We start from the raw sequence: 24433 nt of genomic DNA, 5'->3' as shown, positions 1-24433 counted from the left end.
CATCATTTTTATTAATCACTGGGTTTAAAAGAAGTTCCTTAGTCAAATAAATGTGAATGTAAATCTAAACTTGTTCTTGTCATTCTGTCCTGTTTATTGTCCAGAGTTTGGCTTCAGCATCAAGCACTTTGACAGAGAAAGCAGCTGTTGTTCCCCATGCTAATGATGCTGCTGCTGCACACACACACGCCACACACACACACACACACACACACACACACACTCACACACACACACATACTACACACATACGTATACACACACATGCTCCCTTCTCCTCCCTGTGTGCGACTCTAGGCCTCTGTGTAGATGTCTCAGTGTGTCACCAGCAGTGACAAATCTCTTTGTCTTGCTACCACACACACACACACACACACACACACACACCATGTGACTACACACAGTGTATACTGTAACTAAAAGCACTAACCCTTCCCTGACTTTAACTTTAACCATCACCAAACTAATATTTTCACACTTTTAGTTTTGTCAGTAACAACATAGTTCAGACAAATAACCCCACAAAACACTGTGGACCCCAAACTGTGTGTTCTCTCTCCCCCCCCCCCCCCCCCCCCCCACACACACACACACACACACACACACACACACACACACACACACACACACACACACACACTTTGGGATAAATGTTTCTATTATGTAAAGTGTTCCTGTTTTATGAAATCTCTTTCTGTCTCCAGCACAGTTCTGGTTTTGAGTTTGGTTCACTTCACCTCAAATGAGCAGATTTATGCTCCAGTGTTACCTAAAACTATGTGAGGTAAAAAATCTTTACTGCTCTCTCATCATCATCATCATCATCATCATCATCATCATCATCGTCATCATCATCATCTCCTCTCTGTTTCTCCAGACTTGGATGCGTCAGGACGCGTGCCAAAGGTTTGGTGCGTAACGGACACCGATCCCTCATTTCTTCTCCTTCCTCCTCCTCCTCCTCCTCTCCGCCGTGTGCCCGACATGCTCGGATGTCTCGAGAGTCCAGCGAGAGCAGGAGGAGGAGGAAGAGAGAGAGAGAGAGAGAGAGAGAGAGAGAGAGAGAGATGACAATAAACCGTTTGAGTCACCATCCGAGGGGACGATTGCCGGCCAGCTGGTGGATGGAAGGACAGACAGAGACAGAGAGAGACAGACGGAGAGAGACACGGAGTGAAAGAGAGAGAGTTGGTGTCCTTTACGCACATTACGCACTGATCTCTGTCGTGCGTCCTGGCGCGCACAGTCCCCGCAGCTTGTAAGAGGACAGCAGAGGAGTTAATGACTGTTTGTGTGTAACTCTTGTCTCTAAATGTTTATTTTGGACTCCACTTTTGTGACTTTTTCCTCGGAGTGTCTGCGGTTGTGTGTGTCCGCTCTGACAGTTTGGCACTAAATGCTGCCTGGACATCCCGCTGGTTTTGGAGCAGGTGTTTATCTCACGGTGACCGTTCGCCTCTCGGTCTATTAGTGACTCTCTGGACGGGGTGTGTCGTCTCTCCGGGCAGACATGTCGGGCCAGAAACCGTCCTTGAAGAGCGCTCAGAGCCGCTTCCAGGTGGATGTGGTGACAGAAGCATCATCCGCAGCCGCAACCGCCCAGACCCAGACCCCTTCCCCGGCCCCTTCCCCGGCTCCTGCTCCTGCTCCTGCTCCTGCTCCTGCTCCTGCTCCGGCTCCTGCTCCGGCTCCTGCTTCCACCGATGGATCCAAGCACCCTGAGGAGTCCAAAAGCCGGTTCAGGATGGTGGGGTTCCTGGACTCGGGCGTGCTGGGCAGCGCCATGGACATCGGGCTCCCGCCTGATGTCTCCCACGAGCCGGACACGGCGAGGAGCGACTCCGTCAGCCTCCATTCAACGGGCACGGGACACACGCACATCTCCGACTCCCACTCCAACACCTACTACATGAGGACCTTCGGACACAACACCATAGACGCTGTGCCCAACATCGAGTTCTACCGGCAGACAGCTGCGCCTTTCGGGGAGAAGCTGACCAGACCGTCGCTGTCGGAGCTGCACGATGAACTCGACAGAGTAACAACAAACAATACTTATTTATTCAGTCAGAATAACAACATGTGAGGGTAACATGGATGCTAGGATGGCACCAACAAGCAAAGATGGAAGCAGGATTCAGACCTTTTATTTAAATTTAATGTAGCAACACATCTTAAAGCTCAAATAAGAATTTAACTGAAGAATTGTTAGTTCATTAATAAACATTATCAGCAAAGTATGTAAAGAATATTGGTCTTTATAAAAGAGGAATAACACAAGTGATAAGAAATGTAATATAGGCCTAATGCTAATAGTAATTCTAATATTAAACAATTTGCAGGACTGTTATCCTGATAGGAAAGTAGGATTGTTCACACTGTAAGCACTTATAGTAGTAAAATATACAATATGAGCTTCCTGCTTGGTGCTTGACACACCTCACCTGTGCCACACTAAGGTGAGGCGTTCACTGAACGTACGGTTAATGTACAGCTGACATCGACAAGTCAGTGTATCTCAGCAAACAGACGTCTTAAACAGAAAACATTCCCCTCGACTCCCATCTGAGAGTCTGTGAGTGGGTTCAGTGACATCACTGGAGGCATGACCCCAACACACACACACACACACACACACACACACACACACACACACAATGCTGCCTCTCATGACCCTGCAGGCATCCCTTGCCACGCTCCCACTCCTCTGTTACAACTAGGTAGCTGTACCATAGACGTACATTGTACACTGATAGTGCTCCGACTGCAGGTTGGGTGACGTCTCGCTGAATTCAGAGCTGTAAGCGACACAAAGCTCATTCTCAGCATATAGAAAACTATATTTTCCTGCACACACTCCTGGTTAATGTCACAGAGAACTCAGCGAGGCCTCGACCTCGACCCCCACTATAAATTAAACATGACTGTGTGGTCGGCATTATGAGCACAGCGTGTTCTTATGTTCGCAGCATCTCCACACACAGGGAGGCACTTAAACCAGTTCTGAGCAAGTCAAGATTAGGTTTCAGTCTCTGCTGTGTTAGTTCAGTTGAAGTTAAACGTCTCTTTGTGTCCATCTCAGTAACTCTGAGGTTCAGGTGCCAAATTTCTATCTTAATTTGAGGAGCACAAGGATCAGCCTGACGCGACATGCTGTAAAATTTGGGAAATGTGTATTAGGAGAGCAGCGAGTCTTTGCTGTTCACCTGAAATGGATGTAAAGTCGTAAAGTCTGCACTTTTCTAGGTTTTTAATGGATGTGAGGGAAAGTCATTAATGAAAATTTGCATCTTTTAAATGTCAAAGAACCAATATTTCAATTATCTATTAAACTTTTTCATTAAGAATTAATGTATTTTATTTTGAATGAATCAGAAAAAACAGCCCTATTTTTCTACTGAATATGTGAAACTCTTCATGACCAACAAAATATTTCACTGCAACAAACAATCAAACAAAACTGCTGTTCAAACTTGTGATACAGAACATTTATTTGAATCCTCTTTTCCCTCATTTTCTCCTTTACTCACCTGTTTGTCTCCCACCTTTTTTTTTTTCCATCTCGGCTGTGATTGGCTGCCAGGAACCGTTTGAGGACGGTCTGCCCAATGGAGAGGAGCCATCCGCGGCTGAGGAGGCGGCGGCCTTGGCGGCAAAGGATGCAAAAGGAGGATCTGTCAAGTTTGGTTGGGTCAAAGGAGTCTTGGTTAGTGTTGAACTGTTTCTGTGCGATCTGATCAAATGAACTGATCAGCGAGACGTTGTTTTATCAATCACACTGTTTCATTCCTTCATCTCCCATCTGGAGATACAAGCTGGTCCCCATGAGATTAACCATGTGTGTGTGTGTGTTGCAGATCCGCTGCATGCTGAATATCTGGGGTGTGATGCTCTTCATCCGAATGTCCTGGATTGTCGGACAGGCTGGAATCGGTAGCTGCAAATAAATCAAGTCTGACTTTAGCCAGAGTAAAACTTCCCTCAGTGGATTGATTGTATTTTTTTCCTTCATCATGACTGGTGTGGTAATAACGGTGTCATGTTCAAACACCACAGGGAAGTTTGAGCCGGTAAACTAAGACAAAGTTATACCTCTGCATCGTATCTTACTGCTACTTGAGATATTTATGGTGAATCTGTTTTAATGTGTTTAGCCACTGTGATCATTACACATCAATCAATCACAGTTGTCTCATTTAAATCTTCTTTCTTTCTTTGATTGATTGATTTATGTTCAATAGGACTGACCATAGCGATCATCCTGATGGCCACTCTGGTCACCACCATCACTGGTCTGTCTACCTCTGCTATAGCAACCAACGGCTTCGTGCGAGGGGGTGAGACAGCGCTTTTATTTTGAAAGTTAGATGAGATTATTACATTAGATCAGCCTTTACTGTCTCCCTGGGGATAAATGTTGTCGTAGCAGATCATAGCAGCACATAGACTTTTCATACACACACAATATATGGTGTTCATTTAAAGTCAATCACAATGCCAAGATACTGCACATTTCCCCCCCATAAAAGCTTTAACATGAAATGTTATCTGTAATTTAGTTGATTTATCTCCCAGTTTTCCTTAAAATGCAGAAGATTCAGGGACTTTAAAAACAACAGAATAAGCTTTTTTTTTAAAACCCCAACCAGCTGTCAAACATTTGTGATATAATATTCAAAGCTCCGGCTTTTGATTTGATTTGATTTGATTTATTCAACAAATAAAAGAAAACAGAGTGTTAACATAAAAGAAAAAGTCAGAATAACACAACAAAGCCTTGGAGGGTTATTTCTATTGGTTGTGAGAAAGCTTGTGTGCCAGTGTTTCCAGTGAGTCAGCATCTTTTCAAAGTGATTACTTTGCCAGCATATTTCAAAATGAAGCAATGAAAGTGTGTTTGCAGCCAGTATTCATGTTAAAGTGCCACTTAATCCTAATTATAACTCTGTTTCACGGCTGTCCAGGAGGAGCGTACTACCTGATCTCCAGGAGTCTGGGGCCGGAGTTTGGAGGCTCCATCGGTCTCATCTTTGCCTTCGCCAACGCCGTGGCTGTGGCCATGTACGTGGTGGGCTTCGCTGAGACAGTCGTTGAGATGCTTAATGTGAGAAATACTTCCTGGTGCAACCATTCAAACGTCTGTGTGTTGTCTGTTTACCGAGCACTGACTCTCACAGCGCTCTTCCTCCTGCTCTGGTTGCAGGATGTTGATGCTCTGATGACTGACGAGCTGAACGACATTCGTATCGTCGGGACTCTGACTGTCATCCTGCTGCTGGGAATCTCTGTGGCTGGGATGGAGTGGGAGGCCAAGGTAGGACTGGGAGTCCTTAATATCACACAAGCAGAAGACAAATGATGCTCAACGTAAACTACTGAGGTCCTGCAGCTGATGTTACAGCCTCTAACAGCTGCTACTACTCTCTTTCCTCACTTTATGTGTAAATGTAGTAAATATGCATGGTGCCATGCTGGCAAGCTAATCTAAGATGGTGCAGTGCACCTGCTAGTGAGTCCTGTTGTTCCTCTAGTCCAAATTGAGCATGTTATGCAATCTATTATGGAAGAAAAAGATCCCGTAAGTCATTATAATGAGAAACGTTATTAAAATACTGACTTAGTTTCTCTAAATAATGAGAAAACTGTTCTTGAAACTTGTATAAAATAGACTAATGCAAGTTTTGAGGACGTTTCTCTGTATTTTGAGATATTAAGTCATATTTTGAAATAAGTAAAGTAAAAGTTTATTATAATACATATATAAACATTAGATAGCATTATTTATCATTCATTTTGAGACACTAAGTCATTATTTAGTCAGAGTTTTTGATTATTTTGACATAATAAGTCAATATTTTCTCATTAAAATGACTCATATTGGCAGAAATGAGCTTCCATCCTGAGCTTCCTGTCCAGATGTAAAGCAGCTCCCCAGATTGAAGCACATCAGCAAATGTTCCTGCTTGTAATGTGGTAATTTATTATGTGATCCTTCCTCATTGGCTCTGTCTCTCTGTCCTTCAGGCTCAGATTGTCCTCTTGGTGATCCTGCTGGGAGCCATCGCCAACTACTTCATAGGAAGCTTCATGCCAGTGGAAAACAAAGAGCCCAAAGGATTCTTCGGCTACCACAGTCAGTCTGCTCCCTCTTGGTCTCATCTGAACTTCTGGTCTATTCAGTGCTAAAAAAAAAAAAAGTTTAGCCCTTACAATCCTCTGTTTTGGTTTTCTCCCCCTACAGCTGCCATCCTCTTAGAAAACTTGGGTCCAGACTTCAGAGACGAGGAGACGTTCTTCTCGGTGTTCGCCATTTTCTTCCCTGCAGCCACTGGGATCCTGGCTGGAGCCAACATCTCTGGAGACCTCTCTGTGAGTTTTTACTATTTGCATCTGACATTAAGTGTATTTTACAGTATTTGGCAGACTTATTTTGTATTATTGACGGCTGACTTCAAAAAAGAGTAAATTACAAATGAAGATCATGCTGAAAATATAGTTTTTTCTAAAATAACAGTGCTTGCAGTGCTCATCTTGCTGCACTGATATAGTTAGTAGTTAGTACACCAGTTCTGATTTCACTGTTGTGTGATCCCGGAGGTCCCGGAGAATCTCTTTTCAGAAAGAGTAAATATTTCTGTCCAAGGTTTAATCCAAAAGCAGATTTGTCTCTTTCTTTACATGCTGCCATTAGGTTCTATCTCCTGCAAACATGATATCTGTTTCCGATTGTACGCAGATGATACACAACTCTATATCTCAGCTTCTGTTTTTGATATCTTTTACAGATTATATATTACTTTACTTCTTTTTCTGAGAAATGTGCTATATGAATAAAGTTTATCAATATTATTACGATCCCCAGAAGAACAATATTTTCACCATGGTTTTAAGTTTTTATGCAGCTCGAGGCTTTAACTTTATAAATACACTTTGAGCTGAGCAAACATTAAACTCCATTATTTCAACCATTGTCAGGACCCTCAGTCAGCGATCCCTAAAGGCACTCTGCTGGCCATCCTCATCACAGGAATCACCTACGTGGCTGTCGCCATCTCTGCAGGTAATGTTATATACGTTTCAACATATAAGTAAATCAATTCTGCACTTGTTGAATTCTGCATACAAGTTTTGTTGAAGCTTCCTGGATTTGTAACTTGTCTTCTAAAACTTTCTTTCCAAATCTGAATTTTCAAAAGATTCAATAGGTTGTAGATTGTTATGTTGAGAGTTAGAACGTTAATATTAAAACGCTGTTGAAGGTAAATACCTTACAAACATGAAGAGATGCCCTGGGTTAGATAACAGGTGATTTATGGATCAGGTGGCAACAGACAGCGCTACTTTGCAAAAACTCCAAAGCTTTAACAGCTCCCTTAGTCTGGGGCTAATTTATAGTTTTCATATTGGGCTTCCTTTTGATTGTTCATAAACTTTATTTGTAATAAAGTCTGCTTTGTCATGAATTTACTTCCAGGGATATTAAAATGTCTGGGGGGCCATAAGGCTGTAGACAGACAGGTTGTGGTTTTGGGGGGGAAGATGTCGCTAAGGGCCCCAAAATGTCCATAAACGGCTCTGACCAGGTGTAAATGGAAGCAGATCAGGTGAGCTGACCGTGTGATGCTCGTCTCCTCCTGCAGGCTCCTGCATTGTGAGAGACGCAACCGGTGACCACAACGACACAGTGAGCGACACGGTGAACTGCACCGACGCCGCCTGCACGCTGGGCTACGACTTCTCCATCTGCAAGGAGGGAGGCTGCCAGTTCGGCCTGATGAACGACTTCCAGGTAACTGACACACACTCAGCTCACGGGTCGATTTTTAGAAAAAACTGATTTCACTGATGTTGGAATGATGCTGATTGCTCAGGACGCTCAGGCTGGACTGTAAAGATTGATGGTTGATGGAGTTTTTTTCAGATATATTGAACCCATTTAGTGCTAAAATGATCTGTAATTAGTCCACTGACTCATTTATTAGCAAGGCTTCTGAATATCTTTGGGTTTTGGACTTTTAGTTGAGACATTTGGAGACATTGTCTTGAACTTTGGAAAACTGTGATGTTTTATAGGATATAATTAAAAGCCCTGGTTAGTGATTCAAATATTATCACAGCTGATAGCAGCTATGAGGAAATCAGTGATGTTAAGATCCAAGATTTTAAGATTTTCTTTCTTTAATATTGGGGAATAGGAGTTGGAACAAATACCTGAATATATTGATTGTTATGTTAGAGTATGTAGTAGGTTTTTAGGGGGTGTTTTTTCCTTGGACAGTGGACAGTAGAGAGGTGACAGGAAATAAGAGGAGAGATATTAGAATTTGTGATTGTGGATATGATGAAAAATCAGGTATCTTGCGTTTATTTCACTCAAAATATTCAGACAATCTCAGGAATGCGTGTTACATAAAGGCCAACACACACTGACAGAGTGTGACGTGCATCAAAACACCCACCGCTATTGTTTTCGGTGGAAGCCTACACATCGACCGCAATGCAGTGTCAGGATACGACGCTGTCCTACTTCCCATCGTCGACATACATAAACGCCAAACAAAAGCAGCAATTTCATCACATCCGCTCCCTGGATGAACAAATTCAGCCCCAGGGTCAGACTCATTTACCTGAAAGAGAAAATTTGCCACTTTTATATGGAAGTTCAGTCATTTGAAGCTCTAAATATCTCATTGCATGCTGTATTGACAGAGAAAGTTGAGTCCTACATTTACCATGACATGATTTACCGGCAAACAGCTCAAAAAAACACAAAAACAAGACTCAACCTTTACATTAATCGCAGCAGAACAAGCTGATTGGTCGAGCTGACAGAGAATGTAGTTCTTTCTGCTCACCAGTGACTCAAATAGCAGCGTCGGTGACCAGGAAGTGCAACAGATTCTGCACTCAGACAATACAACACGACCTGAGGTATCTATTTCTGCAGTGGACTACGTTTACCATCAACACTGACAGGATATCCTCATAAAAAGTGGCGACGTTTCCCTTTAATCATGATTTACCTTTAACTATCTTTGCATTATAATGACACGCACTTTAATTTGTGTGTCGGACTATTTTGTCTCAATACTCTTTGTACTATTTATGTTGTTTTTTTATCATATTAAGAATCGTTTGTTTTAGTTTTTGCATGCTTTATTTTATATAGTTGTATTCTATATTTAAGGTTTCGTCACAATATTGACTATTGACTCTGTTCAATGTGTGTATGTTAGTATTTACTGACAAAAATAGAAAGCAGGTGTCGTCACAGTTTTGTTTCTGAACTGGCATCAACAGACTCAAATTAAAAAAGATCCTGTTAAAGGTTGTTTAACACGAGCGTGAATCGTGTCAGACTGCTGCTCTGATCCTGCTTCTGGTTGTAGATGACTTCTGTGTGTGTGTGTGTGTGTGTGTGTGTGTGTGTGTGTGTGTGTGTGTGTGTGTGTGTGTGTGTGTGTGTGTGTGTGTGTGTGTGTGTGTGTGTGTGTGTGTGTGTGCAGCAGCAGCAGAGACGGAGCTGTTCCCAAACAAAGTGCAGCAGTGATAATAGTTACTGTTGTTTTGAGTCACAAGATTCCTGCTGGTTAGAGCCAGAGCTGAATGAGAGCATTGACAACATCCACCTACACACACACACACACACACACACACACACACACACACACACACACACACACAGCTTACTGACACTGATATCGCTGACGTTGTGCACAATCTCGTCCGTCGCTGCAGACAGAAACACTTGCTCTGTAGCGTGTGCATCTGTAACATCTGTCTCACAGAGAGCAGATGTGAATAAATCTAACATCTGGATGTGTTTCTCGCCCTGTCACATGCCAACAGACGTCACATGATGTCGGTAGGTATGGATGCTTGAGCCGCCATCTGTCCTTCAATTCATTCAGTGATAAGAATATTTGGAGTCTAAACCCGAGCCTGCTGTTCTAAGAAGGAACTAGACAATCAGAATATTTAGTTTCTATGTATATATTTACTGTATTTCCTCAAATAAAGGCCGGGGGTAAAGAAAGGTGCCTGTTATATAAGTAAAGTTAATAAACCCAATAGCATAAACATGCTATTTTCAACACATCGGTGACCAAATGTACTTTTTTAAAAGAGGGAATTAGACATAAAGCTCTAATACATGTTGAGCTTTACACATTTTTAACCCACGTGCTTCATAGTTGATTGACTCTAGTTTTCAAAAGTCAAATTACTGCAGGACAGATGCTTTTCTGAAATCTCACTGTGGTGACAGTGAGGACGGCTGTCGTCAACACCTGTGCTGTAATCTACATAAATATAAGCAACTGTCAACAGGAAAGTTAGTACAAGACCAAAAATCTTACTGCAACAGTCTCACACATTGATCTCTGAAACCTTGACACCTACTGGATAAAGAAAAAAGCACTTTGAATCAATATGACGCACAGTGGATTGTATTTTGCAAACATTTATCATCATTATTATTAATCATTAATGTTGTATCTTAATTAACTACATGTGAAAACTGTCCCACATAACAAACATACTCTTACATTTGATTTGTTGGCATCTGATCTCCCCAATAAAGACCAAATATCGTCTGTAGTTGAGGTAAATAAAAGCTCTGGTCACTATTTGAGGAAAAACAATATACAGAATATCATTAACTGCCCAGAATATCTGATTGTTGCTGTTGTGTTTTGTTAAACCTGAATTTGACGTTGTACTTCCTTGTTTTGCAAAGGATTATGGGTAAACTGGGTCGACTAAAGTCTTGTCTATAAAGTCTTGTCTTGTTTACAAACCCTGAGTGGATGATCTGACTGGCCAGTGTGAAGCTGAAGGTGTGTGTGTGTTCTCCAGGCGATGAGTCTGGTGTCGGGGTTCGGTCCTCTGATCAGTGCCGGGATCTTTTCGGCCACTCTGTCGTCGGCTCTGGCCTCGCTGGTCAGCGCGCCCAAAGTCTTCCAGGTCAGACATCATTTTATTTTATCTCGTTTATTAGAAAACCAACAACAACATCACAGAACACAGACAAAAGTAGAACCTTTGACTGTAACTACAGATTAAACAAGAACATAAGGAATGATTTTCTTTGAAATCATTTTTATTTAACTTTCTGCAAAAAACACATGAACACAGATAAAACATGAATATTCATATACATATATACTCCTACATGCACACATATACAGTATAAAGATAAATACATACACATACACATATATAGACATGACTATTTCAAGTTATGTCACGTTATTATGAACATATACTTAAACATACATGTACATGTCACATATATATCATGCTTGTATGATCTATACATACAGCATACAGTACATGAAATGCACATGAGGCCAAATTAATACAATATTAGGCAAATTTAGGTATTTAGAGTATTTATTGTGTATTCGTGTGAACGGCTGAATTCAAAAAGCAGATGACCAAGAACAAAGTGAATTCATGAGGAAAAAACCCTGAACTGAAGGTCCATTTATTAGCTTGTTCCATAGCTTTCAATAGCATCTCACAGTCTTCATCGCCGATGAAGACCACAACGTGTGGTTTAAAGCGCCAGAGGAAGCCAGTAAGCGGCCCTTGAGTTAACCACGTTGCTGTGATTGCAGGCTCTGTGTAAGGACAACATCTACCCGGGGCTGGGCATGTTTGCAAAGGGTTATGGGAAGAACAACGAGCCTCTTCGTGGTTACGTCCTGACCTTCTGCATCGGCCTCGCCTTCATCCTCATTGGTAGGCCGCTGCATGCTGCTGCTGCTGCTGCTGCTGCTGCTGCTGCTGCTCCGCCCACACACAAACTGTAATTTTTACTCTTTGAGTTTGATCCAACTGTGGCTAAAGCTTCAATAAGAAGCGATCAGGTGTTAAACCTCCTTATTGTCGTCCGTTAGCGGAGCTGAACATCATCGCTCCCATCATCTCCAACTTCTTCCTGGCCTCGTATGCTCTCATTAACTTCTCCGTCTTCCACGCCTCCCTGGCCAACTCTCCAGGTAAAGACTCATTCATTCTTCTCCTCATATGTGATGAGATTTATTTGATTTGCTTTGATTTGGGTTCTGGTGACGTCAGAGTCAACTTGGGCTTTAAAAACTTGAAAAGTTCTCTCACTTTTTTTAATGTATTTTAGGTGAAAATGAAAGATTAGGTCACATTAAAAGTGTCATATAAAGATTCAGGCTGTAGGAGGTCAGACTTTTGTCTCAGGACTTGAGAAAAGTCACCACACTTTTCTGTTTCTGCTTAATTTGCCTCTTCTCTCATACTGACATGTATGTACTTAGCAGCAGGCTCAGATTGGCAACTCTGACGACTCTGGCAAAGATGCCAAATGGGCCACAAAGCCACCAGCAATGTGGTAAAAGAAAGTTTTGTCGAAGAAATCTTGGTTTTCTGGCAAAGAACTTTTGTCTTTGCAGCTTAAAATTTGCTAACTAGCCACTTTTATTAGTCTATTCTTTTGTTTTTATTCCTTTTCCATGACAATATAGATAAAATAAATAGATTAATATAAATATTACTCGACTTAAAACTGAATAATATAGAAGAAAGTGTAAGAAATGTTAAAATACTGACGTCTTACATTGTCTCGTCACTATGGGTCTCGACTTTTACAGCTAGTTTAAGTTCACCTGAAGTAAGTAGCAGCTGTGTTTAATTCTCCATCAGGGGCTTTAAGAAACATTTGCATGACTAAAACTCTTTTTGCAGAATGTTATTTCTAGCATGTCTCGCCTTGCCTCCCTCCCGTCTCTCGCCACAGGGTGGCGTCCCAGCTTCAAGTACTACAACATGTGGGTGTCTCTTGCCGGGGCGATCCTGTGCTGCGTGGTGATGTTTGTCATCAACTGGTGGGCGGCTCTGGTCACTCTGCTCATCGTCCTCGCGCTCTACATCTACGTCAGCTACAAGAAACCTGGTGAGAACAGAAAGATTTCACATTTTACCAATAAGACTGATCAAACAGTCTGTTGGGGTTCAAGCAAAGGCCCAGCTATCAATAACTGAGCGCCCTGGAGATGCTGTTCCTCTAATGGCCACATATTGTATTGAAGTTAAGAGGAAAATCTTATTTTTCTGCTGAAATACAACAATTACCACAAGGATTTATTCATTAATAGCTTTAACCCAGTGGTTCCCAACCTTTGTGGCTTGTGACCTTTTCAGTAGGGACGTACCAGTATTGATCCAGTGCCTGTGCTCTTTTTCTATAATGTGAAACTCTTTGGGATCATATTTCTGTAAGGTAACATGACGTCAGGGACATTTGGCACTAAAAGCTGAGTTGGTGGATGAATGTAACTGACATTGACGTGACTTTTTTGTTCTGACTCTGTTTCTATCCACCTGCTTTTATTTGCATGTATAAAAAAATCGATTGAAACCCTCAAAAATTCCCCAAAAAGTCAAATATTGTATAAAATGTTTTTGAAAATCCCAAAACTTTTGTTTTCCTATGAATACATTTTAACCCTTGTACGGTGTTCAGGGTTTGTGGACCCAATTTCATCAGAATGAAAAATGATACGATTAATAATTTTTTCAAACTCAGACTCATCAATATGAGTTTGAAAAAATAATTAATCGTATCATTTGGTCTTGATAAAAAAATGAAAACCATTCAAGGGTTAATACATAATATTCATTTTACTTGCAATAAAACATTTTTGATTGTATCGTCAATAGTTTTGCTTTCAAACTTATTGTGTTTGATGCATAATAAAGACGTAACCACCAATCAGAAGACCAAAGCTTTGATCCTCCTTCATCAATACATTCCCACTCACACAGTGACTGTGGGAGTGGGAATGTATTGATAAAGGCTGGAAAGTAAACAAACTGATATAAGTGCTGTTCTTTTACCTTTTTACTTAGACAGACTTAGATAGACAAGATTTTGGAGAAAAAGTAAGAAAAATCTTCATAATCTTCACAAAAAATATGTAATAAAAATCTAAATATTAAAGACATTAAAGGATATTGTAGATTCCCGACCTTTGTTTGTCCTTTTCTACTGTACTCTGCCTTCTTTTTCCACTTTATAGACACTTAAAATCATCAAATCGTGTGTGTGTGTGTGTGTGTGTGTGTGTGTGTGTGTGTGTGTGTGTGTGTGTGTGTGTGTCCTGTAGATGTGAACTGGGGTTCGTCCACTCAGGCTCTGATCTACAACCAGGCTCTGACTCACTGTCTGAACCTGACCGGAGTCGAGGACCACGTGAAAAACTTCAGGTGAGCTCGAGGCTTCACTTTAAGGTAAAAACCATGAGGCAGAGACATCAGCAGTAACACCTGTGTGGAAGCAGGTACCTTCTTTCCCTCATTGTCAAAGATCGTTCTTTGGCTCAGAGGTTATTGATGATTGATTTTTTAAATTCATACCTAAACTTTATCTTGTAGGAGCAGGATCAGGTTTAACACTTGGAGGTTTTATGCCTGCAGAAAGAATCATTCCTCCCTTGGATCGATGATAGATAGATTAAATGATAACAAAAGGAAAATTTAATAATGTAATAGATGAAAACTAGTCACCTATAACATGTCAGGGAAGCAAGACTATAATCTTATTTTATCACAGGGTTTTATTTTAATACTCAATTCTGATAGCAGAAGCAACAAAATCATTATTTAAATCAGCAAAATAGATTTTTAATTCATAATTTTGTGCCTAATTGTTCATTTGTTTATTATGACAATAATAATATGGAGGGTATATGTTTGTTTTTTCCATAAGAAGTTTGATTTATCCAAGATTTAAAAGAAAAGCAGCAGAAAACTTGTAACAGTGACACAACAGGAGTAACAGGAGTAAACAAAGAACCTTGAAAACATCATTTCCATCAAACATCAAACCAGAAGTCACTCTAAAACCCCTTGAATCTAAACCTCCTGCAGTCTTTCTAAGTGGTTGTTTTCCCTGTTGACAGGCCGCAGTGTTTGGTGCTGGCTGGTTATCCCAACGCTCGTCCAGCTCTGCTCCAGCTGGTCCATTCTTTCACCAAGAACGTCGGCCTGATGGTCTGCGCTCACGTCAGGACTGTACGCACAGACGAACATCTCTTCCTGACATTCATCAAGTCCTCTAGATCGTTTGATAGAAATCTGATCTTCCATCTTATCGCCTCTCCTCCTTCCAGGTGTCCCGTCGGCCGAACTTTAAGGAGCTGTTCCAGGATTACGCCCGCTGTCAGCGTTGGCTCAATAAAAAACGAATCAAGGCCTTTTACACTCCTGTTTTCTCTGACAGCCTGAGGCACGGGGCGCAGTTCCTCATGCAGGTACGAACACCTGGTAGATGTTACAACAACTCCAGTGTTTCAAAACCTGGTATTTATTTTTACATATTCTGGTGTTAAAATGACTTTTGGAAACAGGCTGCAGTGGCTGTAACGTGATCCTGATCACAGTAGGTCCACTAAAAGAGCTTGTTTGATCCACTGACAGGCTCAGAGTGTTATTCTAAGTGTGTGACAGCATCATGGAAAGGATCCCTACAGAGAGAGACCTGGAAGATCCTTTTGGTTTAACCACAAACAGCCGCTGTGTCGCTCTCTGCACACACACCAGACTCCATTCATAAAAACACTGATTTTACAGTGCAGAACACAGGAGTTGCTGGTCCTCTGCTGCTGCCTCGGTCATTTGGTGTGTTTGTGTTATTGTTTCAATTCTGTGTTTTAAAGGGTCAATTCAGATCAAACACAATATCTGTGTAACACACCAGCACACTGACTGATCCTCCAGCATTGGTCTGGCAGCTCTATCAAGTGGATATAATGAAAATGATCTCAGTGTAGGAGTGACAGCAGCTTTTCAGCTGGTCTATAAATACAAACCAGAGACATTAATGATTCACTTATTCATTTATTTTAGACCAAACTTCCCTGGTTACAGTCACAGGTCACATTTAAAAGGCCACACAAATGTATTATTGAGTCACATCCCATCGCTGCTCTGTGATCTGCAGGCCGTCGGTTTGGGTCGCCTGAAGCCCAACACGCTGGTCATGGGTTTCAAGAACAACTGGAGCGATGGAGACATGAGAGACGTGGAGATTTACATCAACACTATACAGTAAGGACCGACGAGTCTATCACAAAGAACCACTAACACTTTTTTTTTCCCCAAACATGGTGGAAGTTTGGGAGCTCACGACGAGAGAAACCGGTTTGTACATTATAGAGTTTGTGGTGCAAAGTGAAGAGAAGAGAAACATGTTTTACCTTCTTTCTTAATGTGGAAGTATCCGTTTCAGCACCAAAACCACCAGAAATGAACTCATGACGCTCAAACAAACTCCGTCACAGAGAGCTACAAGGTGCTTCATGATAAACCTGAACTTTTAAAATTGTCCTCCAAACTAATTCATTTGTGTCCTCTGCTGTTTTTGTATCCCCGTTCTTACTTATATTTATAAAGAGCAGCACACACGGCAACATAAAGGAGAACAACAAGGACTAAAGTAATAGAAAACTGACTGTAACAAAGGCTGATATAATTTTGCACTAGTCCAGGTTCTTCTTTTACTTTGAAATCAGACTGCTTAAATTAGTTTTTAATCTAATGAATTATAGAATTGGAACTGGAATTTATTTAGTTTCTTCTTTAGTCTCTCCATAAACTAGATTTCCTGTAACTTGAATTGTGTGTTTTATGTCCCAGCGACGCCTTTGACCTGCAGTACGGAGTGGTGATCCTTCGCCTGCAGGACGGACTGGACGTCTCTCACATCCAGGGTCAAGGTACGTCTGTCTACCTGTATCTGTTTACCTGTCTGTCTACCTGCTGCACAGTCTGTATCTGCAGCGTCTTCCTGGTCGTCCCTGCAGATGAGCTGCTGTCGTCCCACGAGAAGCCCCCGGCCGGCGGGAAGGAGGTGGTGGTTTCTGTCAGCCTGGCTAAAGACTCCGACTCAGACTCCTGTCCCTCCAAAACCACCAGCAACCAGAGCAGCCCGCTCATCATTAGAGGTAAAGGAGGACGAGGGAGGCCGACACTCACACTGTCTTCATGTCCAGCAGGTGTAGGAAGCTTAGCACAAAGACTGGAGGCAGACATTGCTTTTGCTTCTTTATGCAGAGGTACAGAAGTATTAACAGCTCACTGCAAGTTCAGCTTCAAATAATATAGTAAGTATAATAATATTATTACATAGTTTCACACAGAGGCTCCCAACGGAAGCTGTTCACATGATTAATGATCCAAAAAAAGTTCTGCTACACAAATGTGTATTTATTTTATTCCTATTTTCACTTCTTACGAATCTTTTTTGTGAAATATTCGAGTGTTTTACCTCATTTTGCAGACATTATACATCATATGAGACCGTGTGAGGAGTTCAGAGGGGAAATTTCTCTTTGGTGGAGCTGCCAACAGCTCAAAAAGATTAAGAATCTGCGTCTTAATCTATAACTATGTATTGTATCTATGAGCTCATATATTCTTAATGTAAAATCTCTGAAATCCAGTGGGGTAAAAGTATAAAGTAAAATTTATAAATATAAATCATACTCCACTTGGGGAGGACTTCTGAATGTCTCTAAAAGGACCTTGTGTCGTATCATGTCGTGTGTTGTCGTCTGCCACAGAGACCAAATCTCCTCTGAGTCTGACCGACCAGCGTCTGCTGGAGAGCAGCCAGCAGTTCAAGAAGAAGCAGGGCAAAGGAACCATAGACGTCTGGTGGCTGTTTGACGATGGAGGTCAGTTTGCTACACGGCATATCGACACGCTATGAACTGTGGGTAATTCCTTCTTTGTCTTTGCCACGATCGAACTCTGAGGCATGAACCCAGATACGCAAATCGACACAGAGGAGTTTAAAATAAAAAGTGTTTAATGAAAAGTTCTTTGACAAAGTACAACAGGAACGAACTCAAAATCACTCTTAAAGAGGAAAAGTACAAAAGCAAAATACGGCTCAAAGCTCCGACACAAACTCAGAGAATTGACTCTAAATCTGCACACAAGGTAAGTGAACACAGGTGGAAACAATCAGGGCGGGAAAACACTCAGAGGCAGGAAGTGAAAACAAACTACAAAGTGAAACAGGAAGTGATGAGACATCGTAGGCATGAAACAAGATTAAACTAAGTAAAGCTACTTCAGATCATTTACGAGACACAAAAGTTTCACCGAAAAGAGTGCACAGAAAACTCCCCTCAACTTCAGACTGACGGAATGAATGTTCAGTCACAGCAGCCTGAAGCTGAGTTTTCAAGGCTGAGATGTAAAAAAGAACAAAAAGACGCAGACTAAAGGGTTCAGCTTCAGTTTAGTTAGAGTTTATTCTTCAGCTGAGGAGCACATGAGACAAACATACAGACCCACAATGCCGTTCATCATTCACACCATGAAGACACCTTCACATGAAGCACTTGATTATGCTCGCTTCTCTGTCTCACTGAGCTCCTGGTAACACAAAGATGTCAGAGATCACTCTGATCATCTGAAACAAACAAGCTGCAGCAGCCATGTCTGAAAAAAAAAAAACACAATGAACATTAAATCAATGGAAACCAGCTCTAGTAGGACCTCCAGATACAAGTATGATATCATTTGGGACCTTTAATATGAACACCAGATTGAAGCGTAGATGTGAGAGTGTGTGAGAGTGTGTGAGAGTGTGTGAGAGAGTGTGAGAGTGTGTGAGAGTGTGTGAGAGTATGTGAGAGAGTGTGTGAGAGTGTGTGAGAGTGTGTGAGAGTGTGTGAGAGTGTGTGAGAGAGTGTGAGAGAGTGTGAGAGTGTGTGAGAGAGTGTGTGAGAGTGTGTGAGAGTGTGTGAGAGAGTGTGAGAGTGTGTGAGAGTGTGTGAGAGTATGTGAGAGAGTGTGTGAGAGTGTGTGAGAGTGTGTGAGAGTGTGTGAGAGTGTGTGAGAGAGTGTGAGAGAGTGTGAGAGTGTGTGAGAGAGTGTGTGAGAGTGTGAGAGTGTGTGAGAGAGTGTGAGAGAGTGTGAGAGAGTGTGAGAGTGTGTGTGAGTGTGTGAGAGTGTGTGAGAGTGTGTGAGAGTGTGTGAGAGAGTGTGAGAGAGTGTGAGAGTGTGTGAGAGAGTGTGAGAGAGTGTGAGAGTGTGTGAGAGAGTGTGTGAGAGTGTGTGAGAGTGTGTGAGAGTGTGTGAGAGTGTGTGAGAGAGTGTGAGAGAGTGTGAGAGTGTGTGAGAGAGTGTGTGAGAGTGTGAGAGTGTGTGAGAGAGTGTGAGAGTGTGTGAGAGAGTGTGTGAGAGTGTGAGAGTGTGTGAGAGTGTGTGAGAGTGTGTGAGAGTGTGTGAGAGAGTGTGAGAGAGTGTGAGAGTGTGTGAGAGAGTGTGAGAGAGTGTGAGAGTGTGTGAGAGAGTGTGTGAGAGTGTGTGAGAGTGTGTGAGAGAGTGTGAGAGTGTGTGAGAGAGTGTGAGAGAGTGTGAGAGTGTGTGAGAGTGTGAGAGTGTGTGAGAGTGTGAGAGAGTGTGAGAGTGTGTGAGAGTGTGAGAGTGTGTGAGAGTGTGTGAGAGTGTGTGAGAGTGTGTGAGAGTATGTGAGAGAGTGTGTGAGAGTGTGTGAGAGTGTGTGAGAGTGTGTGAGAGAGTGTGAGAGAGTGTGAGAGTGTGTGAGAGAGTGTGTGAGAGTGTGAGAGTGTGTGAGAGAGTGTGAGAGAGTGTGAGAGTGTGTGAGAGAGTGTGTGAGAGTGTGAGAGTGTGTGAGAGTGTGTGAGAGTGTGTGAGAGTGTGTGAGAGAGTGTGTGAGAGTGTGTGAGAGTGTGTGAGAGAGTGTGAGAGTGTGTGAGAGTGTGTGAGAGTATGTGTGAGAGTGTGTGAGAGTGTGTGAGAGTGTGTGAGAGTGTGTGAGAGAGTGTGAGAGAGTGTGAGAGTGTGTGAGAGAGTGTGTGAGAGTGTGAGAGTGTGTGAGAGAGTGTGAGAGAGTGTGAGAGTGTGTGAGAGAGTGTGTGAGAGTGTGAGAGTGTGTGAGAGTGTGTGAGAGTGTGTGAGAGTGTGTGAGAGTGTGTGAGAGAGTGTGAGAGAGTGTGAGAGTGTGTGAGAGAGTGTGAGAGAGTGTGAGAGTGTGTGAGAGAGTGTGTGAGAGTGTGTGAGAGTGTGTGAGAGAGTGTGAGAGTGTGTGAGAGAGTGTGAGAGAGTGTGAGAGTGTGTGAGAGTGTGAGAGTGTGTGAGAGTGTGAGAGAGTGTGAGAGAGTGTGAGAGTGTGTGAGAGTGTGAGAGTGTGTGAGAGTGTGTGAGAGTGTGTGAGAGTGTGTGAGAGAGTGTGAGAGAGTGTGAGAGAGTGTGAGAGTGTGTGTGAGAGTGTGTGAGAGTGTGTGAGAGTGTGTGAGAGAGTGTGAGAGAGTGTGAGAGTGTGTGAGAGAGTGTGTGAGAGTGTGTGAGAGTGTGTGAGAGTGTGTGAGAGAGTGTGAGAGAGTGTGAGAGTGTGTGAGAGAGTGTGTGAGAGTGTGTGAGAGTGTGTGAGAGAGTGTGAGAGAGTGTGAGAGTGTGTGAGAGAGTGTGTGAGAGTGTGAGAGTGTGTGAGAGTGTGTGAGAGTGTGTGAGAGTGTGTGAGAGAGTGTGTGAGAGTGTGAGAGTGTGTGAGAGACTGTGAGAGTGTGAGAGTGTGTGAGAGAGTGTGAGAGTGTGTGAGAGTGTGTGAGAGAGTGTGTGAGAGTGTGAGAGTGTGTGAGAGACTGTGAGAGTGTGAGAGTGTGTGAGAGAGTGTGAGAGAGTGTGAGAGTGTGTGAGAGTGTGAGAGAGTGTGAGAGTGTGTGAGAGAGTGTGTGAGAGAGTGTGTGAGAGTGTGTGAGAGAGTGTGAGAGAGTGTGAGAGTGTGTGAGAGTGTGAGAGTGTGTGAGAGTGTGTGAGAGAGTGTGAGAGAGTGTGAGAGTGTGTGAGAGTGTGTGAGAGAGTGTGTGAGAGTGTGAGAGAGTGTGAGAGAGTGTGTGAGAGTGTGTGAGAGAGTGTGAGAGTGTGTGAGAGTGTGTGAGAGTGTGTGAGAGAGTGTGAGAGTGTGTGAGGGAGTGTGAGGACTGGCCGTGACCGTGTGTGACTAAAGTGTGTGTTTGCGTTTGCAGGTCTGACTCTGCTGATTCCCTTCCTGCTGACCAACACGGGCAAGTGGGGCGACTGCAGGATCCGCGTCTTCATCGGCGGGAAGATCAACCGCATCGACCACGACCGCCGAGCGTGAGCCACACCATGCTGCGATCTCGTTTATTCCTCATTCATTATCATTTTGTTTTCGGTCCGTGCCGTGATGGTGTGTGATGTCGTGTGTCCCCGGCAGGATGGCCACGCTGCTCAGCAGGTTCAGGATCGACTTCTCCGACATCCACGTCCTCGGAGACATCAACACCAAACCCAAGAAACACAAGTACGAGCCCTGATGGCCTCGGCTCTCCTTTAGTCCACTTAAATCTTGACTGGTTTTTATTCTGGCAGTCGATGTAATGATGGATTTTTAGTTCAAAGTGGACAAATAATGAAGATATTTAAAGTATCTAGAAACTCTGGTGCACTAAAGACTTTAACAACAATCAAATGTTGGACAGTAATTTATTTAAACTTTCAACTCAACACAGCAAATGTGGAAAATACTGTTTAAACATTAGTCCATGTTTTGTTTAGCACTGCAGGAATGAATGAATTGATCCTTAACGTTTCTTTACTTGCATATAATTCTTAGATTTTAAGTTCAGACTCACCAAACACAGTGGTTTTCAAACTTTTTCTACATAAGGGACACAAATCACTTTAACCGTTTTAACAAGATTTTGTCCCATCTGGTAGGATTTTTGTTTATAGTTTATTTATTACAGAATTATATTGAAAATAAATTGGTGGGGATCCACAGGAACCCCCACTAGGACCACTGAGCATCCCCCAGACCACACTTTGAGAAACACCATCGTAAAAGATGTATAAAAAAATTTAAAAATTAATATGTTTGGGAAAGTTTGGCTCATTTGCCAATTAATAGTCCCGAATTACAAGCAGTTGTCCCAAATCCTGAATCCCGTCCTATTTGTCCCAGATCAGACTAAACCAGAGTGCTGATTAGTTACAGCCCCCAAAAAACATTCATTACTGATCGTTTTGAAACAATATTGATCACAAAAAGATGACAACAGTCCTCTCAATAGAAGAAAAAGTTACATAATTAGATTTTGAAATAACAAAAGCCACCATGTGCAGATTTTTTAAAGAGTATTTATCAAAAAAAATTATTCTAATGGCTCGAGAAGTTGGAGAAGATGGAAGTTTTAGTTTTGAAAAATGAAACAATATCAAGTCCAGTTTCAAATCCTGCACAGAGCTACTTAAGATTCAAAAGGAAAACAGTTTAACAAAGCTCTAAATGAGCTGATTAAGAACGCTCTGTGATGATAATAAACTATATTCGGTGCATGGATCGGTTCCAGCTGAGCGGTTGAAGCCGATAACGCTGTAACGTCTCTGTGTGGCTCTGCAGCAAGCTGAGCTTCAAGGAGCTGGTGGAGCCGTACAGGCTGAAGGAAGACGACATGGAGCAGGAGGCCGCAGAGAGGCTGAAGGCCCAGGAGCCCTGGAGGATCACCGACAACGAACTGGAGCTCTACAAGGCCAAGGTCCCACACACACACACACACACACACACACACACACACACACACACACACTGCTGCTAAAACATCCTTGTCAAACATGTTGTCTTCGACTTTCAGACCAACCGTCAGATCAGACTGAACGAGCTGCTGAAGGAACACTCCAGCATGGCGAAGCTCATCGTCATGTAAGAACCGTCCGTCCTCCTCGTCGTCAGTGTCCCACTGCACCCTCCTGTCGCCATGGAGACCGTTATTCATTAGTTAATCATCACCGGTTGAGGATGAACCTGGTCGTCCAAAAACCTGGACCGGGTGTTCCTAAGTACTAATACCACACAAAATACTAGAAGTCGAATTCAAAACTATACTTAAGTTTAAATATTTAAGTTTACTCTGGAAAATTTTAACCTTTTAAGGCTAAAATTTTAAGATTTTATGCTGTTTTGCTTCTATAACACATCTTCTTTCAGTCTAGTGGGAAGAAAACATCCCAAAAACACATTAAGGAGTTTATTTTACTTCACGTTGTCTGTTTGCATCTCTTTTAAATTCATGTCTTTAAAGGCTGTTTTTCTCAAAATGAGTGTTTTGCGCCAGAAATCTCGACTTCAGCAGCGAACCAAACACCAAACTCTCCAGTTTTATTTATCAAAATATAATTATTTAAATGTATTTATTGATAGATGCATCTGTAAATCTTCTCCGTGTCTGCAGGAGCATGCCTTTGGCCAGGAAGGGCACCGTGTCCAGCGCCCTCTACATGTGCTGGCTGGAGACTCTGACCAAAGACCTCCCGCCTCTGCTGCTGGTCCGAGGAAACCACCAGAGCGTCCTCACCTTCTACTCCTAACACACACACACACACACACACACACACACAGATGTACAGATGCTGTGTGTCGTATTTATTACAGTGCTCCACCTCCTGCAGCTGCACGTGTTATCACGCTTAAACTTTTATGTCCTCACACCTGAAACTCTTCTGCTGTGAAAAGAAAAAGCGTTAAATGATTGATTTTAGCACGTCTCTGTCAGGTCTCGCTAACAAATTAATCAGCACAATCTGTGTGTTTTACCCTCCGCAGTAACAGGCAGTCTATTCTACGCTCACAGGGATGTAACTATGATGAATATTAACTTGTTTTGTCCAGTTTTAATGTTTATTTATAATAATATAATCAGGATTTCAGAATGATTGTTGGTTTTCAGGTGATGTGTGATTATTTTTTTCCACTGGGTTTGAAGTAGCACGATACTGTATCTGTGGTAACATCATTTTGTACATTATTTTATTAAAATATTAACTAAACCACATGTTTCTGTGTCTAGTCTGGTTTTTAGACTGATTTTTTCAGAAACTGGCGTCAAAGGTGAGGTGTACAAAGTGTTTTATGGTAAATTCTTCCTCCCACAGTCCAAATACATGCAGAAACTGAACGTAGGTCCGCGTCCCTTAAAGATAAGCTGTAAAGACAATGGATGGATGGAACTTCTGGTATTTAAATAACCTTTAAGATACTGTAGATCCAATAAATACAGTCAAACCTTCACTAAAAAACAGTGATTATTCATAATAAAAAATAAAATAAACGGCTGAGAAAGTAAATGAAAACAACAAGTAAATGAATGTGTGATGAATTCAGGAGGTCATTTGAAAACAAATCTGATTTGAGTTCTGAGATTTTTTTAAAACATTATTGTTTTATTATCAATTAATGACGCCTCTTATTACAATCAAAGCTTTTAATTATCTCAAACCTTCAGCATGAACTCCCCAGATTTAGTCTGTGGTACATTCACAGCTACAGAATATTTTAAGTCTTGAATCGGACTTTTTTTACACTTACTTACGTCTGTTGGTGCCTTTAGTGTGAACTATA

General features: G+C 42.1%; 1 protein-coding gene across 1 annotated transcript; it reads left to right on the top strand.

Annotated features, from left to right (window-relative positions):
- Nucleotides 1–1510: 1510 nt before the first annotated feature.
- On the top strand, nt 1511–23474 carry LOC139204393 (solute carrier family 12 member 2-like). The gene is made up of 27 exons (XM_070834414.1): nt 1511–1586; nt 1662–2038; nt 3584–3706; nt 3858–3933; nt 4242–4337; nt 4965–5104; nt 5204–5314; nt 6025–6133; nt 6242–6369; nt 6976–7060; nt 7641–7789; nt 10858–10965; nt 11622–11745; nt 11904–12005; nt 12776–12931; nt 14145–14244; nt 14940–15051; nt 15150–15290; nt 15980–16086; nt 16675–16754; nt 16842–16982; nt 17601–17714; nt 21042–21153; nt 21254–21340; nt 22439–22574; nt 22671–22738; nt 23268–23474. Exons 1-27 carry the CDS (start codon nt 1511–1513, stop codon nt 23401–23403), a joined length of 3294 nt encoding a protein of 1097 aa, XP_070690515.1. The 3' UTR covers nt 23404–23474.
- The last annotated feature ends 959 nt before the right edge of the window (nt 23475–24433 follow it).

This window comes from Pempheris klunzingeri, chromosome 7 (genome assembly GCF_042242105.1).
Source record: "Pempheris klunzingeri isolate RE-2024b chromosome 7, fPemKlu1.hap1, whole genome shotgun sequence".
NCBI lineage: Eukaryota > Metazoa > Chordata > Actinopteri > Acropomatiformes > Pempheridae > Pempheris > Pempheris klunzingeri.
The sequence above is the reverse complement of the archived record's forward strand: the minus strand, read 5'-3'. Positions and strand labels throughout refer to the sequence as shown.

What these genes read in the sequence shown, in the direction of transcription:
- LOC139204393 (XM_070834414.1), top strand. Translation starts at nt 1,511, where the DNA reads ATGTCGGGCCAGAAACCGTCCTTGAAGAGCGCTCAGAGCCGCTTCCAG. An exon ending in GGATGGAGTGGGAGGCCAAG is followed by an intron (nt 5,315 to 6,024) that starts GTAGGACTGGGA and finishes TCTGTCCTTCAG; the next exon opens with GCTCAGATTGTCCTCTTGGT. An exon ending in CTCCCTGGCCAACTCTCCAG is followed by an intron (nt 12,006 to 12,775) that starts GTAAAGACTCAT and finishes CTCTCGCCACAG; the next exon opens with GGTGGCGTCCCAGCTTCAAG.